Genomic DNA, 16,778 nt, shown 5'->3' with positions numbered 1-16,778 from the left:
GTGTGCATGTGTATGTGTGCACGCATGCTTGTGTGCACACATGCACCTGTGCCACAGAGCACATGTGGCAGTCAGAGGATAACCGAGGGAGTCAGTGCTCTCCTTCCACCAAGTGGGTCCGGACTGGAACTCAGGTCATCAGACTGGGCTGTAAGCATCTGACCTGCTCAGCCATCTGAAGACCAGCTCTGTTTCAGCGTGTCTGACATGGCAGGCTTGTTGCTGCTGTTTTTGCTTCCTAGCTATCCCATTTGCTCTCTACACGTCAGCTTGTTAATATTTCGCAGTCTGAGCAGTAAAATTAGAGTTAGAAATACCTTCTACACATGGTGTTACCATCTCTGAATAACTCTTTCACTGTGTTAGCACTTTAAGCAGCAATTCAGCCTTAACAACTAAAAATATGTTCTGTTTTAGAACGTCAATCGTTCAGCCAGAGGTCCACAATAGATACTTACAAAGCCAACTTTTTGCTTTTATTTTGTTTTTCAAAACAGAGTTTCTCGGTGTATAGCCTTGGCTGTCCTGGAACTCTGTAGACCAGTCTAGCCTCAAATTCACAGAGATCTGCCTGCCTCTGATGGGACCAAAGGCATGTGCCATCACCATCTGGCTCAAAGTCAACATTTTTAAAACATGAAGTTAATCAAGTTTTATGAGCTTGTCTGGAGGAAAATTTTGAGCCTAGGACGATAGATTCCATTTTGAACCTGTCACAAATGCCTCATCAATCCATTTATTCATTCAGTCTTTTCAGAAACATTAATTCTATTCCAGACAGCACATTAGTATTGTGAGTGCAAAATCAAATTAGGTTGGTTCCTGACCTTTAGGAATCCAGTCAGTTGAAAGCTAACAGGGTCAAGGCCTACCATGACATTCAAAGCACCACCTAGAAACTTCTCCATGGCCACACCAGCTTGTCTGCACCAAGCTTGGGTACAGTAAAGCTTCCTAACTTTATTTTCAATTAGTTCATGTCTCTTCAATGAAACCACAAATGTTATGGGATGGGGAAATGGCTCAATCTGTACAGTGCTTGCTGCACAAGCATGAGGACCAGGGTTTGAATCCCCAGCACTCAAAACACACATTTCAGTTACCGTACACTCCTGTCTGTGGTAAGGGGTATCAAATGACACTGACACACTGCCAGGGCCTGCAAGGCAAAGACTACTTCCTAAGAAGGACTGGTTCTTAGGAGCTTTCTAAACACAGACTGAGGGAATCCTACCTCACTGCAAATCTCTTCAAAGCGCTAAAGCCCCTCCCCATGCTTCTGTTAGTTCTTCAGTACAAAATTCTTATGAAAACATTAATACAAAGCTAAAATAATTGTACTATAAAATGAGAGGCTTCCATGGACCCTCCAAACATAACTACTGAAGCCATGAAGTATTAAAATACACTAATATTTAATTGTATTAACATGTATGTGGTCTAGCCACTTTTAGGATTGGTTTACAATAAAAACTAGCAGGGATTTCATGATTTCACCATTAGGAATATTTTATCTCTGTAACAATTGATAATCTATATAAGAACTTAATTCAGAGTTGGTGGTCCTGGAGAGATGGCTCAACGGTTAAGGGCACCTACTGCTCTCACAAAAATCTAGAGTTCAATTTGCAGTACCTACACTGGAAGGTTCACCACTGCCTGACACTCCAGCTCTGTGGGATCCCATGCCTTCCCTCTTCTGGATTCTGCAGGCACTTGCATTTACACATATATGCACACAAGTAAAAGTAAAATCTTTTTTAAAAAAATCAAAAAACAAAACAAAGAAACCTTAACTTTGGCCAGAGGAAACGAATGGTTTCCCAAAGCTAAAAATACTTTAGGCACATGACAGGTTTAAACAAGTTGATTTCGGAGCCAGTGAGATAGCTAAGAATTCAACTTCTGGGGTCCATGTGGAAGAAGGAGAGAACTCAAACCCACGTGCTGTCCTCTGATTTCCACTAGCATGCCATGACCTTGCAAGCCACTACACAGATAAAGACATAGACAGAGACGCATAGATATGCAAGCACACACACACACACACACACACACACACACACTCACACTTGAGTGTACACACATACATAACAGATGGACAGATGAATGATAGACAGGTAGATAGTGTGACAATAAAAACTTTTAAGTCTGACTTAGGCCCACCAGAGTTCAGAGTTTAAGGGCACCTCAGGAGCCCTAGCATTTAATCCCTCAGATGTGTCAGCTGAAGTCGGGGGATTTAGAGAGAGCACCAAACATGAGGACAAGAACAGAAATAACCTGTTGCTCTGACATCCATTATGGTCTTAATTCTCTTCTTGTGCTAGAAATAGCACCGAAGGGACCAACGCAATGGCAGAGCTTCTGGATTTGGGGTTCAGAAGACAGAAAAGCTCTAAGAACAGAGGCGCTAGAGGACTGTGGCAGGGAGAGAAAAACAGTTTCCCTCAATTAACCCGTTTCTAAAGACTGTTTACTTTTTTTTTTTTTTTTCCGAGACAGGGTTTCTCTGTGGTTTTGGAGGCTGTCCTGGAAGTAGCTCTATAGACAAGGCTGGTCTCAAACTCACAGAGATCCGCCTGCCTCTGCCTCCCAAGTGCTGGGATTAAAGACGTGCGCCACCATCGACTGTTTTACTTGAGATGCATCATGATTTTAACAAGAAGAAGCACACCCCTGCTTGAGGGCAGTCCTGGACTCGAAGCATCCACCCAAGCATCCACTCATCTACAGCAATATACCCTGAGCTCCACAACAACAAACTGTTTCCTGAAGCTTCACCAACTGCTGAGAGATAGAGGAAGTCTCGAGAGTTCCATCAGGTGTTCCCGACAAAGTAACTTATTCTTTGCCAATAGGACGCCATGAGTAGTTGGACTTTCATCCACGAAAGGCACACCTACAGCCTGCTGCAGGTCTTCAAAGAGAAAACAACTTATGTACGTGTACAGTAATTGGTTTTCTCTTTTCAGAAAGGCTGGAAGACAATTTTCTGTTTGATGACTGTGGACCCCTATGATGGCTACAATCCCTGACATCTGCCTTGGGGCACAATGCTATGATTAACCTGCTCCTGTAGCCTTGGTTAGGAAGGCCCCAAAGTCTGGAGAACACAATGTAAGTTTTAGAATCACATTAAAGGATACCTACTGGCTTAACTGCTATTTAAATATGCCTCTGTTTTCCAATTACTGTAAACATCTGCGTGAGGTTGACTGTCTACATGTTTATCAATCACAACATGTTGAGTGCGAAGCAGATATAGAACCCAGCTGTCCTTTCTGAGTCCGACATAAAGATATTTACAAATATATAAAACAAACCACTTTCATCCTGATTTACTTCCATTTCTGAAAAAATACTATTAAAAGACATTTTTTTTTAAAAAAAAAGATGTAATTATTTTTATTTTATGTGTCTAAGTGCTTGTCTGCATATCTGCATGTGTGGCTCATATATGTACCTGGTACCTGTGGAGGCCAGAAAAAGAGCTACAGATGATTGTGAGCTGTGCTAGGAACCAAAACCGGGTCAGTTCTCTGCAACAGCAGCCAGTGCTTTAACCACTCAGTGATCATTTATACTGAATTTTTTTTGTTTTGTTTTTTTTTTGTTTTGTTTTTCGAGACAGGGTTTCTCTGTAGCTTTGGTGCCCGTCCTGGAACTAGCTCTTGTAGACCAGGCTGGCCTCGAACTCCCAGAGATCCGCCTGCCTCTGCCTCCAGAGTGCTGGGATTAAAGGCGTGTGCCACCACCACCCGGCTATACTGAATTTTTTTTATATAATGCAATATTGCCGGTTATTTAAATGTTCTCAAAGTTTAATTTCTAACGTGGCAAACATCAGCAGGCAAAACCACTATTAAAAGCTTTGTTAGGGAAGAGTTGTTGATAATTTTTAGAAGTTTGAAAACCTCTGCATCCTATAACTAAAGCATGTTTCTCTCTACTTTAAAAATCAGCTTTTAAGTACTAAAATCAGGTTTTCAGTACTAAAACTTGTATTAATCTATTAAAGAACATACATTAAAATAGAACTGCTATTTTGAGATGACTACTCAATAAATTGCTACTGTGTGCTGTGACACACAGTACAGTGACTAAAAAAGGTAAGAAAGAGCTGTCACACAGAGGGATGGCTACAGCCAACAAAGAGCTGTCATGTAGAAAAATGATCACAGACAATAGTGTGCTATTCCTCTGAATGGTAACTTTAGACAACTATGTGCTATATATTTGAAATTTTTTTTAAGTTTCCTGTAGGAAAGAATTTTGGAAGTCGCCATGCAATACATATATAGAACCCAAAATAAAGGTGTACAGTAATTTTAAGTAAGGGTTAAACGTGTGGTCTGATTTAGGTGCTGGAACTTTTACAGTGTTAGCTAGACTGACTCCATCATGCAGTCTACCCTGGTATGCCCTGGGCCAAGAGCAAGCACTGCTGTAGGTGAGCTGATTCCTAAAGGGAGAGGACAACGATCAGGGTAGTTGACGCCACTGAAATCTTTCACTATTTATCTCTTTAACCACATGCCCATTTCAAAACTCTTGATTGCACTCCAAAACTACTGAGCTCCCATGCACCTTGTCACTCACATCAAATAACAGAACAAGCCAGCAGCCCAATTCAAGGCTGACTAACACGGGGAGAGGCCCTTGACATTAGACTAGTTAAACTAGTGATGAGAGGAGTAAAAGCTGTGCCCGACATCCTTATGAATATAAATATACCTTCCCAAGTTCCAGTCTATAATCTACATTGAAATAAAACTAAAATCAATCCCACACAAATGAAAATAATACCCTTAAGTTCACACAGAACCACAAAAGACCCAGAAAACCAAAGAAATCCTGAGAAAAGAAATGATGCTGGAGGTTCAAAATATGTTACAGAGCTATAGTGACACAAATGGCATGGCACTGGCCCAAAAACAGACATGGAGATTAAAGGAGCAAAGCAGGAGATCCAAAGATGAGTACATGTAACTACAACCACCTCGCATTTGATGCCAAAAACACACACTGGAAAAAAGATACCATCTTCAACAAATGATGCTGAGGAACCTGATGTCCTTATGTGGAAGAATGAAACCAGACCCTTATCACCCTGCATAAAAATTAACTCCAAACGGATCAAGGACCTCAATGTGAAGCCAGAAATGGCGAACTGCTTGAAGAAAAGACAGGCTAACTTACAACATACAGATCTAAGGAAAACTTTCTGGACAGGACTCCATTTGCTCAGGAATAAGGCAAACTACTGACAAGTGAGACCTATAAAATTAAAAAGCTTCTGTATAGGAGAGGAAGTTCGTCGAGTGGGAGAAAATCTTTATCATCTACATATCTGACAAAAAACTAATATTTAGAATATCAAAGAAACCAAAAACAGAGTTAAGAAAACATAAGACCCAATTGAAAAATGGTCTAAGGAATTTGAACAGAGAGTTCTCAAAAGAAGAAATAAACTAACATAATTATCCCTAGAAATTAGAGAAATGCAAATTAAAACATTTTTTTAAGATTTTTGAGGTTCCAACTTACCCCAGTCAGAATGTCTAAAATCAACAACAACAACAACAAAATGATAGTCAATTCTGGAGAGAATGTGGGAAAAGAGAACCCTCATTCCTTGATGATAGTCAATGCTGGAGAGAATGTGGGGAAAGAGGACCCTCATTCCTTGCTGTTGACTTTTTCAAACTGGTCCAATCATTATTGAAATCAGTGTTGAAATCCCTCAAAAAGCTAAATCCACCATGTGACCCAGCTATTCCACTGCTCAGCATATGCCCATTCACTGCTGCTCTATTCTCAATAGCTAGGAAATGGAAACAACCTAAATGTCCTAAAAGTGACAAATGGATAATAAAAATGTGATTGATACACACACACACACACACACACACACACACACTATGGACCAGGTCATCTGCTCCAAGATTCCATATTCTATATGACAGGGAGTTGTACCCATGAAATATGAAATAATATGGTCTCCTAAACAAGACCCAAAGAATGCCAGTACCAGCTGACATACTAACACGGGTGTGGGAAATCCCTTGATGAAGAGCTGCAAGCAATTAGTGCCTCTGAGAGAGGGATGAGCCCCCGATGAATTATCCAATTCCAAATGGTCATCCCTAAACATACAGATGTATGAGCAAGATAAATCGACTCTGCAGGTTGTAGTTACATAACAGGAATAGTTAAAGAAGCCGTGCGGCTGAGAGGGCAGGGAAGGGGGCACACGGGAAGAGTCGGAGGGAAGAGAACATGTGGAATAAATGATATAAATACAGTACTCATGTGTGAAAATCTCAAAAATTAGAAAATGAATATAAAAATAATCTCGAAAGTGTCAAAGGTGTGATATACAATATAAAAACCAGGTTAATCAGTGTAATATGTGTAAGATTTTAATTAAATGAATACACGTTAACTACTCAGATCACAGAGAAGAAATATATACAACTGCTTGAGATGATGGATATTTTGTTTTATTATGATAACCATTTTAGTATATGTATCATGTTTTGTAGGTTAAATATACATAATAAAACTCATTTAAAGTAAAATTTAAGAAAGTCAAGCAATACAAGCTGAAAGATATAAAATCTTTGTTTTGAAGGTACAAATTTGGTTCAAGCACAGATAACACATATTAAAAAAAACCACTAAAACAAACAAGCGAAATGTCCTCTGCACCACAGAGCCAGTCAGCCTTAGGGAACAGTGCTCAACTGCTGGAACACTGCAGGGAAGGGACAGCAATTGCCAGGCACAGCCAGGCCTCTGCCCTTGGGTTTTAGTGAGTTTGCAAAACGCAACATCACAATCAAGCTCTTCACCGACTCCTGAGCAATTACAGACCTTTAACCATCACCAACTGATCTGGGGTGGGGGTGGGGGGATGAAGTTAGAGTGGATCAGGCAAACCTTAAGAAGCTGAACGAGACATAAAAAAAAAAAAAAAAAAGCTTCACTCATAACCAAATTAAAAACCCACCAACAAATAGTTTAAGTTCTGTGATTAGTGAGATTATGAAGGAAATAATTATATATACTGAATTGGATGTTAAAAGTGTTGGGAAGGATAAAGAATAAACTAAAAGGTGAGAATAATTCTCCTGAGGGGTTTCACCACTCAGAAGAGAGCCAGTAAGGTGTGGCAGCAGATGTGACATTACCAAAGTAGCACTAGAAGGTCCCTGACTGTATATCAAACACTGACCCAACACAATTTCAATTACACAGAAGCAGCTTGGTTCAGCTCTCAGACTTGGAAACTCAGAGCTTGTACCTCAACTATCCTGAACCTGGGTCATTTCTAACACCGCGTCACTCCTTTCTGTGCATAAAACATTCAATTGAAACTCTATTTTTTTTTTTACAACAGCAACAAGCTTCGAAATTCAAGAAAATAACTTTAGAAGTGATCTGAGAAGAAACCGGAGACTACTGAGAAGTCAGAGATGAGTCAGATGACTGGAGACACCTTGCACTTGGTCAGGAAACAACAGGGAAGGTGGCAGTCACTGCAAACTGACCTGTGCATAAAGCAGTTCTTATCAATGCCCTAGGATCTGTTTACACACACACACACACATACACACACGCACGCACGCACGCACGCCTTTTAATGACACATGGAGGGCCCGGAGTGATGCTTTAGCAGTTAAAAGGGCTTGCTGCTCTTCCAAAAAAACCCGAGTTGGGTTCCTAGCATCCAAATCAGATAATACACATGTAAAAATAAACTAAATCTTTTAAAACCAGGCAGAAGATCTAATGCAGATTAAAAAGAATTTCAGAAGCTTGTAAGAAACCACTGTCACTCTGTGTTAAGGATCAAGAGTATTTGGGAACAGGAGAGACTTAAGTCAGCAAGACAGATTAGACAGCTAGAAAGAAGCCCTCAAAAAATATGTCCAACTGATTTTTTTAAAAAGATGATGTGATGGAGGAAGAGTCACCTTTTCTCATGGCACCTGAGTAACTGAGACCCAATACTTGGGGGGGAAAAAAAACTCAAAATGAACCACGGGTTTAACTATAAAATATAAAACATAAGTATTTATAAAACTTTGAGCTATACACCTTAAATATACACATTTTTGTTACTGATTCCTCAAAAGAAACATCCCAGAGAAACAAAAGTCACGTCCATACAGAAATTCTATGCATGAATGGTCTCAGCAGCTTTACCTGCTAGTCCAAAAACTAAAGGGCACTATCCTCCAAGTGGCTATACTATGATCCTCTGTGACCACACTGCCAAGTACCACTCTGAAATCAAAAGCTGTTGATTCATTCAACAACTGCCATTAGTTTGTAAGTGATGTATGTCACCATTAAGCCTATACAGTAAGCAACTCTAGTTACACAGCATCTTTGAAATTACAGAATTAGAGAGATGCCCATCAGAGAATGTCTCAGGTTAGAGGGAAGGATCATGGTCACAAAAGCCATGCATGTAATTAAACAGTATATCACAATACACATGAGCACAGATAAAAGCCTGGGAAAGCTGAGGAGTTTGCTGGATCGTTTCACTGTATTAGAACCAACTCCCTGACACTAATATTATGTGACGATTATAAAATATGGGGAAAAACCAGGTAAAGAGAATATAGGATCTTTCTGTGTCATTTTCTTATTAATGCATCTGCATCTATAATGATCTCAAAATAGAAAGAAGCCAGTACCCTTATTTTCCAGAGAGAGAGTTTTGTTATATAGTCAAGGCTGGCTTTGAACTCACAGTTCTTCCTCAGCTTCCCCAATGTACAGATTACAAGCATATGCCACCACATCAGGCCTATCTCTGCCTCACCCCACCCTCACACAGACTGTTGTTCTTATACAAAGGGCCCCAAACAGGTTCCCTAAAACCATTTCATTTATGGGCCACCCTACTTCCTTCTCATTTGCTCCCCTACTCCACTGTCTCCCATGTCTCTTAAGCCATGTGATTCTTTGCCCCCTGACAGTCCCCTTCCTGCTTTGCTTCTTTATCATGATATCCCAAGACCTTCTTTTTACCCCTTTATGATTGTTCTCTCTTGTGAATTTCTAGTTTCGTGGGAAGGGGAGTTTTGTACAGGGTAGGTAACTACACATCAAAGACAAACAGCCAGACACAATGTTTCCAGAAATTACTAAGATTCAAATTTCTCCATCAGCATATGGCTTACTAATAATGTATACAAGCCTTGCTATCTAGCTCTTCAATATGTCATCTTTTGTGTAAATGAAGGTATGCATACACGTATGTGTATGTTTGGAGGCCAGAGAACAACCTTGGGTTTGCTCCTAGCAGCTGTCCACCTTGGTCTTTCACTGGTACCTGGATCTCACCAAGTAGACCAGGCTAGCTGCTCGGTGAGCCCCATGGACTTGCCTATCTGCACCTCCCCTCCCCGCACTGAAATTACAAGTGCACAGGCCACCTCCCACACCCAGCCATTTTTATATAAGTCTTGGGGTGGAGCTCGGGTCCTCATGTTTGTAGAACAAGTCCTTTATAGACTAAGCCTGGAATATGTGCATTCTTAATTGCCTTTAATTTCTTTTGTGGTTTTGTTGTTGTTTGAGACGAGAGTATCACTATGAAGCACTGGCTGGTCTAGAAAGTAGGCCAGGCTGGTCTCACACTCACCAAGATGCCCTGGCACTTTGAATGTTAGGGCTAAAAGCCTGCACCACAAGCCTGGCTCTGTCTTTGATTTCTAGCTCAGAAAAATAGTATTAAAATTCACTTTCAGGTCTAAGAGAAGGCCAAAGTGCAATGGGCTGCTTAATCAGAGCCCCCAAAATGTCCTGTGAGCACCAACCACAGAACAGCATGGAGGCGGACAATTTTACCTTAATTTTTCTCTCGGTGTCATCCAATTTTAACTCGGCCGTAACCAGTTTCTTGGCCAGATCATCTCGTTCTGGGAGGTGTCTAGCCTCGGAGATCTTTTTCAGTTTCTGTAAGGAAAACTTGGTCCTAAATAGTTCGCCTTCTGTGTCTTTCACCCTTTTCTCTGTCGCCCGTTCTTTCTCCTGAGATTTTCTCAGGCGTTCCTTGAGCGCAGTGATCTCATTGTTATGACGCTGTATAAGCTGAGAGATTTCACTCTCTGCATCTTCAAACTTATTCAACGCCTTCTCCTGACGAAACTGGAGACTTTTCAAAGCCTTGTTTTCTTTGAGCAGCTGGGATAGCTTGACCTGCAGTTCAGACACTTCGTTCTGCAGCTCGTTGATTTTCAGAAGCCTCGCAGAAAGGACCCGCTTTGTCACGATATCCGGATCTCTCCGAAGCGTCTCTCTGTTGAGGCTTTGGGACCGGAATCCCACTCGGGTGCCCTTTTTGCTGGGTACAGCCTTAGGGCTAATTTTCCTAAGGGCTAAAAACGAAACGGTGATAATGTGAGTGAAGGCCACACCCACGTTACTATTCATCCATCCAGAGCAAGTGCAGCAACAACAGCCTTTAACCCTAGCACTCGGGAGGCAAAGATCTCTCTGAGTTTTAGGCCAGACTGGTCTACAGAGTGAGTTCCAGGACAGGCTTCCAAAGCTACAGAGAAACCCTGTCTCAAAAAAAGATTTTACAGGCTAGGTGTGGTGGCACGTGCCTTTAACAACAGCATTTGAGAGGCATTTGGGATCTCTGAGTTCAAGACCAGCCTGGTATATACAGCAAGTTCCAGGACTATACAAAAATTAAATACCAGGGTTTCTTTAAGGTCTTGATACGTTTCTCTTAGGAGGTTTTGGGGTAATCTACAAAGTGTTTGTCATACAAGCACAAGGACCCAAGTTGGTCTCCACAATCCACATAAAAAAAGCTAGCCACTGTAAAGTCAGGTGTGGTGATGTGAGCTTGAAACCCCAGTACTGTGAGCATGAGAACAGAAAGATCCCAGTGGCTCACATAGGCCAGCCAGTCTAGTCTACTTGGGCAAGCTACAAATGCAGAAGTTACTGTCTCAAAATCCACAGTAGATAGGTCTAGAGAGATGACAGCCAAGGTTGTCCTCCACCCTCCACAGACACATACACAAGACACACACAGAGAAGCATACACAAAGACATACAGACATATAAATAATTGTAATTTTAAAGCACATAAAATTCTTAAAGTATACACATTAAGTTACAACATTTCTCAAAATTTTTAAAGTGTTTTCATTAAAATTTATTGAGTTTAAGCCTCAGGATATATATACACCTACTCTTTAAAAGAAGGATTTAAAAGCTTATCAAAAGGTTAAAATACAAAAACAAACAAACTACCTCCAAGTCAAAAGCCCACCTCAGGCCATCTCATTCTCTGCCTGCTGCCCATGGATCAGAAGGTAAAGCTCTCTGTTAACTTCTCCAGCACCATGCCTGCCTAAGTTCCACCACAGTCCTGCCATGATAAGAGGCTAACCCTCTGAAACTGTAAGCAAGCCCCCAGTCAAATGCTTTCTCCCATGACAGTTGCTTTGGTCATGCTATCTCATCACAGTAAAAGAACAGGAACCATGACAGCAGCTGGTATCAGGAGCAGGAGTGTGGTGGTCTTACCAAAACGGTCCCCAAGCTCACATCTTTGAAAGCTTGGTCCCCAGTTAGCAGAACTGTTTGGGAAGTATAGGGAGGGGTGGCCTTGTTGGAGGAGGTGTGTCACCAGACCCAGTCTCTAGTGCTTTACCTCTCCCTGCCTGCCTGCCACCGTACTCCCTGCCATGATAATCATTGTCTAATCCTCTAAAACTGGAAGCAAGTCCCCATTATATGTTTTCTTTTATAAGATTGTGTGGTCATAGTGTCTCCTTAGCAATAGAACAGTAACTAAGACAGGAAATTAATTCATTGGGTCCTGTTGCTTGGACTAGGGTAGACAAGTGACCTCAGACTTCAATTGAAAGCATCACAGAGCAGAAAGCCAGGCAAGGCAGAGGGGAGATTTTCTGACTGCTGCTGGAACTGTTTTTCACTGATCTGATTCTCAGCAATCTTCTCAAATAAGGTAAGGCTCACACAGTTCCAACTCCTTAATGGGGAGTTTCCGGGAGAGGAACAGAAAATTAACACACTTCTTGCCAACAATACCCTACATATGTAAATTATCCTTAAGAATACAAGGCATTTTCTAAGGTTCAACTTGACGAGAGATGTGTGTTATATAGAAACTTGAGACCATGCTCCCAACTAATTGTAAGAACCAGATTCAGAGGAAAGTTAAAAATCAAGATGATATGTAGAAAGAGAAAAAAAAAGAAAGAAACAAAAAGAAGTCAAAGAGGAATGGCAATCAAACAAGAGACGCACTCAGAGGTCAACAGATGGACATCCTGAGACACTGGTCTGGGTGCATAAAAAAGTTGCTCTCATGAGGATACTCATTCTTTGCCATTTTCTTCATTATTATTATTATATTTCAGGGGACGTGTGCACATTTGTAGATCAAAGGGCAGAGTTGGAGTTCATGGAGTTGGGTTTCTCCTTCCTCCATGGTTCCTGGGTCAAACTCACATCATCAGGCGTGAGGAACAAATCCCTTTTATCTGTTGCTAAGACACCTCTTTGTAGTTTTTAATGTGTAAACATTACTTTTGAAAGCAATTATTAATGCAAATTTAATTACACCCTTTCTTAAACAGTCCAACAGCTGTCACCTACAAAAATAATAAATATGGTCTGTTACCATCAGATGTGGGTATTTCATTATATGGTTTCTGTTTTCTTCTTAGCCCCCAACTTCCTGCTCCCTAGCTGGCAGCAGCAAGTCTCAATAATCTGCAGTGTTGTCATAACTTGGTACATGGATCAATGTGTCATGATTACCTCGCCTGACGTAACGTACTGTTCTACATCACTTTTATAGACTAGAGACGTTGTGCATTCTGTTGCTCCATGAAGTGGGATTTTCCGGACCCAGAGATTTATTAAAATGAAGAGATTTATATAACAGTGCGTAGCTCTGCATGCTCCAGAGTAGTAATATCTAATAATAAAATTGTGTTTGATAATAATCTGGTCTCCTTTGAGTCAGTGAAAGGCAAACAAACTGAACGGTGATCCAGGGTCCTAAGGCATCCCTAGCCTAAGTTGCGTGTTTCCAGAGAGCACTGTGCTAACCACCTAAGGTAAACAGCGCGGTCAATGAAAATGCCTCATGACCAGTTTATGTCCCTGCTTTCAGTGACTGTAAAAAACGACACAGAAGGCACAATTGTTTTGCAGGTTTTGCCTTTACAGTAAGTGCTTCTGAGATCACAAGAAAGAGGAAAAATGAGCAGTCTTCTGGAACATTTCTCTGTGTGATTCAGACATAACAATGTTACTATATAACAATGTATACATGTAAGCAATGCAACAGTTATGGAAACAAAGCCCACGTGAAAGGGAGATCAGCCCACTCGTGCACACAGCAACATACACCCCAGGAGAAAAGCTTCATTCACACGGGGTTTGCCGTGCTGCCCCAGAGGTCCCGGTGCCTGGGAGCATTCACAGCAGACACTTACCTTGGTGATATACCGGGTTGTCTGAAAACTGTCTTTTGGGATTCTTCCCCTTAGTAGCTGGACAAGGCAGCGGATTGACAGGTGATGAATGGCCAGAAGATTGTGATGAGGACCCAAAGTCAGAGGAATAGCGAGAGTAACTGTGCTTGCCAGCTTTTCTCTCTTGATCACTATCTGGACTTCTGGCTCTCTCCCCCATTGTTGGGAAAAGTGACCTCCAGTCACATAATTTTACAGATTCATGAAAATATGGAAGAGTATTTTCGTAGCCTTGGTATTCTGGTACTATTTACGAGCTTGTTTTCTTCCCCATATGTCTACAGTCCGCATCAGTAGACACAGCTATACTTTATTCCCTATGTTGAGAAAAGAGAAAGAAACGGACTCATCGAAGGGTCATGAAATCATTTCTCTAATCAAAACAAGAGTGACTAAAGGCAAAACAATCTACAGCAACCCAGGATAAGGAAGAAGCTATCATATATGCTTTTATACATTAATATACATATTTGAAATAAGATACTTTGTCATGACCTAGAAAATAACATTCCTTCTGAATAAGGTCAACTAATTTTGATTTGTCTTTAATCCTGAGAATTAGAAACGCAATCCTGAAAATTTACAAGACAATAATGATCAAACTGCCAGTATCTTCCTATGTGGGGTATGGCAAAAACCAACCAATCAAACAAACAAACCCAAATAAGAAAAAATAACTAGCCAGGTGGTGCTGGCACATACTTTCAATCCTAGGATTTAGAAAGCAGAGGCAGTTGGATCTCTGGAGTTTGAGACCAGCCTGGTATACAGAGTAACTTCCAGGACAATCAGGGCTACACAGAGAAACTCTGTCTCAAAAAACAAAAAGAAAGAAAAGAAAAATTCCCAAGATTGACTATAAAACTGTTAAACAAAAGAATGTTTTAAAAGTTTAAAACATATTTGATGGAAAAAAAATCGACCTTGGCACATAAGTACCTCATAGAACCCCTTAAAAACAAGGTAAAAATTAAATGATAAAAATAGATAATATTCCCAAAAAGGTAACACACATTTTAAAGCTATTATATAACCAAAGATGCTTCATTATAGTAACAATGTGGCCAGAGATACCATAAGGAGATTTTGAGAGGAGAAATTTTATATTTAATTTATTTATGGCTTCTAGAAATTGGATTTTTGGGAAAGGTTTGTAACCAAAGATGGCCTTGAACTCATGGCAAGCCTCCTGCTTCCACCTTTAACTGCTGGATTACAGGCAAAAAACATCATGCCTATTTTATCTGTGCTTGTGAAGGTAATTTAATAACTGCATTTCTGGGTCCCCCCAAAAAAACTAAATATGAGGAAAAGTAAAAATGCTTCATGTAGTAGTATTCATGCAGCTTTTGGGTTGAGGGTGCTTGTTTTGGCTTCTGAGACAGGGCCTCACTGTAACCTTGGCTAGCCAGGATGTTCTCAAACTAAGAGATGCACTGGCATTGGCCTCTGCCTCCCAGTGCTCCCAAGTCTGGATTAAAGTGTGTGCTACCATGCCCAGTTTACAAAGCAACTTTTTAATCTAGAAGTAACCTAAATAAACAAATGCCTAATTTATCACAGATTAAGAAAAGGACTGGAAAATCAATACCACACACATCCTTGGGAACATATAAAACTGTTGTGTTCAAGGAAACCTCTAACTAGTGCACATCACATATCTCAACTGCACACATCCATTTGGAAAGACGTGGAAATACTGAGTACTCTTCCCATCCAAACTCAAGAACTCAAAACAATCTGAAAAGCAAGGAATGAATCAGCACCCAAACAGAGCCTGCAAATGAATTGTAGATTCACCTCCCCCCCTCCCCCCGTCTCTCATTTGTTTTGCTAATGCAATGGAAAAGGGCTACTTCTATAATGAGAATAATTCCTCTCTTCATATATGAAGATGGGGCCTTATTGATAAAGTTACTGTTAAAGTAGAGTGCTTCCTAATATATGACAAGATGTGTGCACAAGGCAGTCACTGATACTCAAGATGACATGACCAGAATGCCACCAGGAAGGCACTGGTCTTCTAACAGACTGTAAGCTACCGGGGTAGTGAGGATGATTGCGACTCTCTCTATATCCTAGGAAAATATCTAGGAGATACTAAGAAATGGACGAAGTGAGGGCGTCACACAGAAGTGTACCACTGGCCTAGCATGAACAGCATGTGTAAAGTCATGGCGTACAGAGGAAAGCGCCAACAGATAGCGGCACGCAAACCACAGGAAGTCTGCAGTACAAGATAAATACAGTTTGGAAGCTTTGTCCCAAAGCTCAGGTTGATGGTGGCTTTAAGAGACCAGATTTATACAAAGTAATTAGGTCAGGAGAGTATTACCCTTGGGAGGAATTAACTCTGGTCTCCCACGATGAGTTCTTGAGATGGTGTGTCGTTTATACAAAACCAAGCCTAGACCAAGCAGGATTCCACAGCTGTCATCTGAGCTACCAGAAAGATCATGAATTCCAGAGCAGCCTGAACAAGTGGGCAAGGCTCATTCTCAAAGTAGAATAAAGGGGTGGGATCCAACTCAATAAAGGGGTGGTCAAGAGCTTCTCTACCACAGAAAACAGAGACCTTAAATTCATGTGGGGGCCATGGATCAGGTCCAGCCCCTGAATTCCACGGCTTCTTGTCTCACCGTGTGATCTCCACCACCAAGGGCTTCCATCATTTGCCATGAGGTCCTCACAGGGGACCAAAGAAGAGCAGCTGCCCAATCTTGGGCTCCCAATCTCTAAATTGTGAGCAAATAAACCTTTCTTCTTTGTAAGTACTCAGCTTCAGGTATTTTGTGACATGACAGGAAAAATATATAACCTTTTACTTTAAAAAAAAAAAAAGTACGAGGCTAAAGCAAATGTTTAAAGAAGCGCGTTCTCTAGGGGTAGGCCGGGCAGTGGAACTCTCTCAGCCACACCAGCAGAGTTCTACAGTCTGCTCTATGAGGTCAACGGCTCCCTGTAACAGCACGTAAAATGTCACTGGCGTGACGAGAGAAAAGGTGTATTTAGTCTTAATGCGTTTAAAGTTTAAAAGCAACATGTGCAGGTGGTTTTCTTACTGAAAAGGAGCTACTGGGAAAGGGGGGCAGAATTCAGGGTCAGTAGTGGACACTGCCTCTGTTTACCTGTTTACAAACTGGGCTTTAGAAATGATGATTTGGGGGAACTTAGATATTTAAAACAAATCCTATAAAGCAGGAGAAATTAAATACATGAGGC

At 41.0% G+C, this 16,778-nt stretch overlaps 1 protein-coding gene across 4 annotated transcripts in view; it reads right to left on the bottom strand.

The window, feature by feature from the left end:
• Positions 1 to 16,778, bottom strand: part of Lca5 (LCA5, lebercilin) — a 46,064-nt gene that overhangs the window by 11,060 nt on the left and 18,226 nt on the right. For all 4 annotated transcript variants that reach the window (XM_026779309.1, XM_026779310.1, XM_005347560.3 and 1 more), the window contains 2 exons: positions 13,518 to 13,873; positions 9,874 to 10,403 (listed from right to left, as the gene is read on the bottom strand). In XM_026779309.1, the coding sequence (XP_026635110.1) occupies positions 9,874 to 10,403; positions 13,518 to 13,716 (729 nt within the window). In that variant the 5' untranslated portion in view covers positions 13,717 to 13,873. The remainder of the gene's footprint in view (positions 1 to 9,873; positions 10,404 to 13,517; positions 13,874 to 16,778) is intronic.

This window comes from Microtus ochrogaster, chromosome 5, assembly GCF_000317375.1.
Source record: "Microtus ochrogaster isolate Prairie Vole_2 chromosome 5, MicOch1.0, whole genome shotgun sequence".
Classification (NCBI taxonomy): Eukaryota; Metazoa; Chordata; class Mammalia; order Rodentia; family Cricetidae; genus Microtus; species Microtus ochrogaster.
The sequence above is the reverse complement of the archived record's forward strand: the minus strand, read 5'-3'. Positions and strand labels throughout refer to the sequence as shown.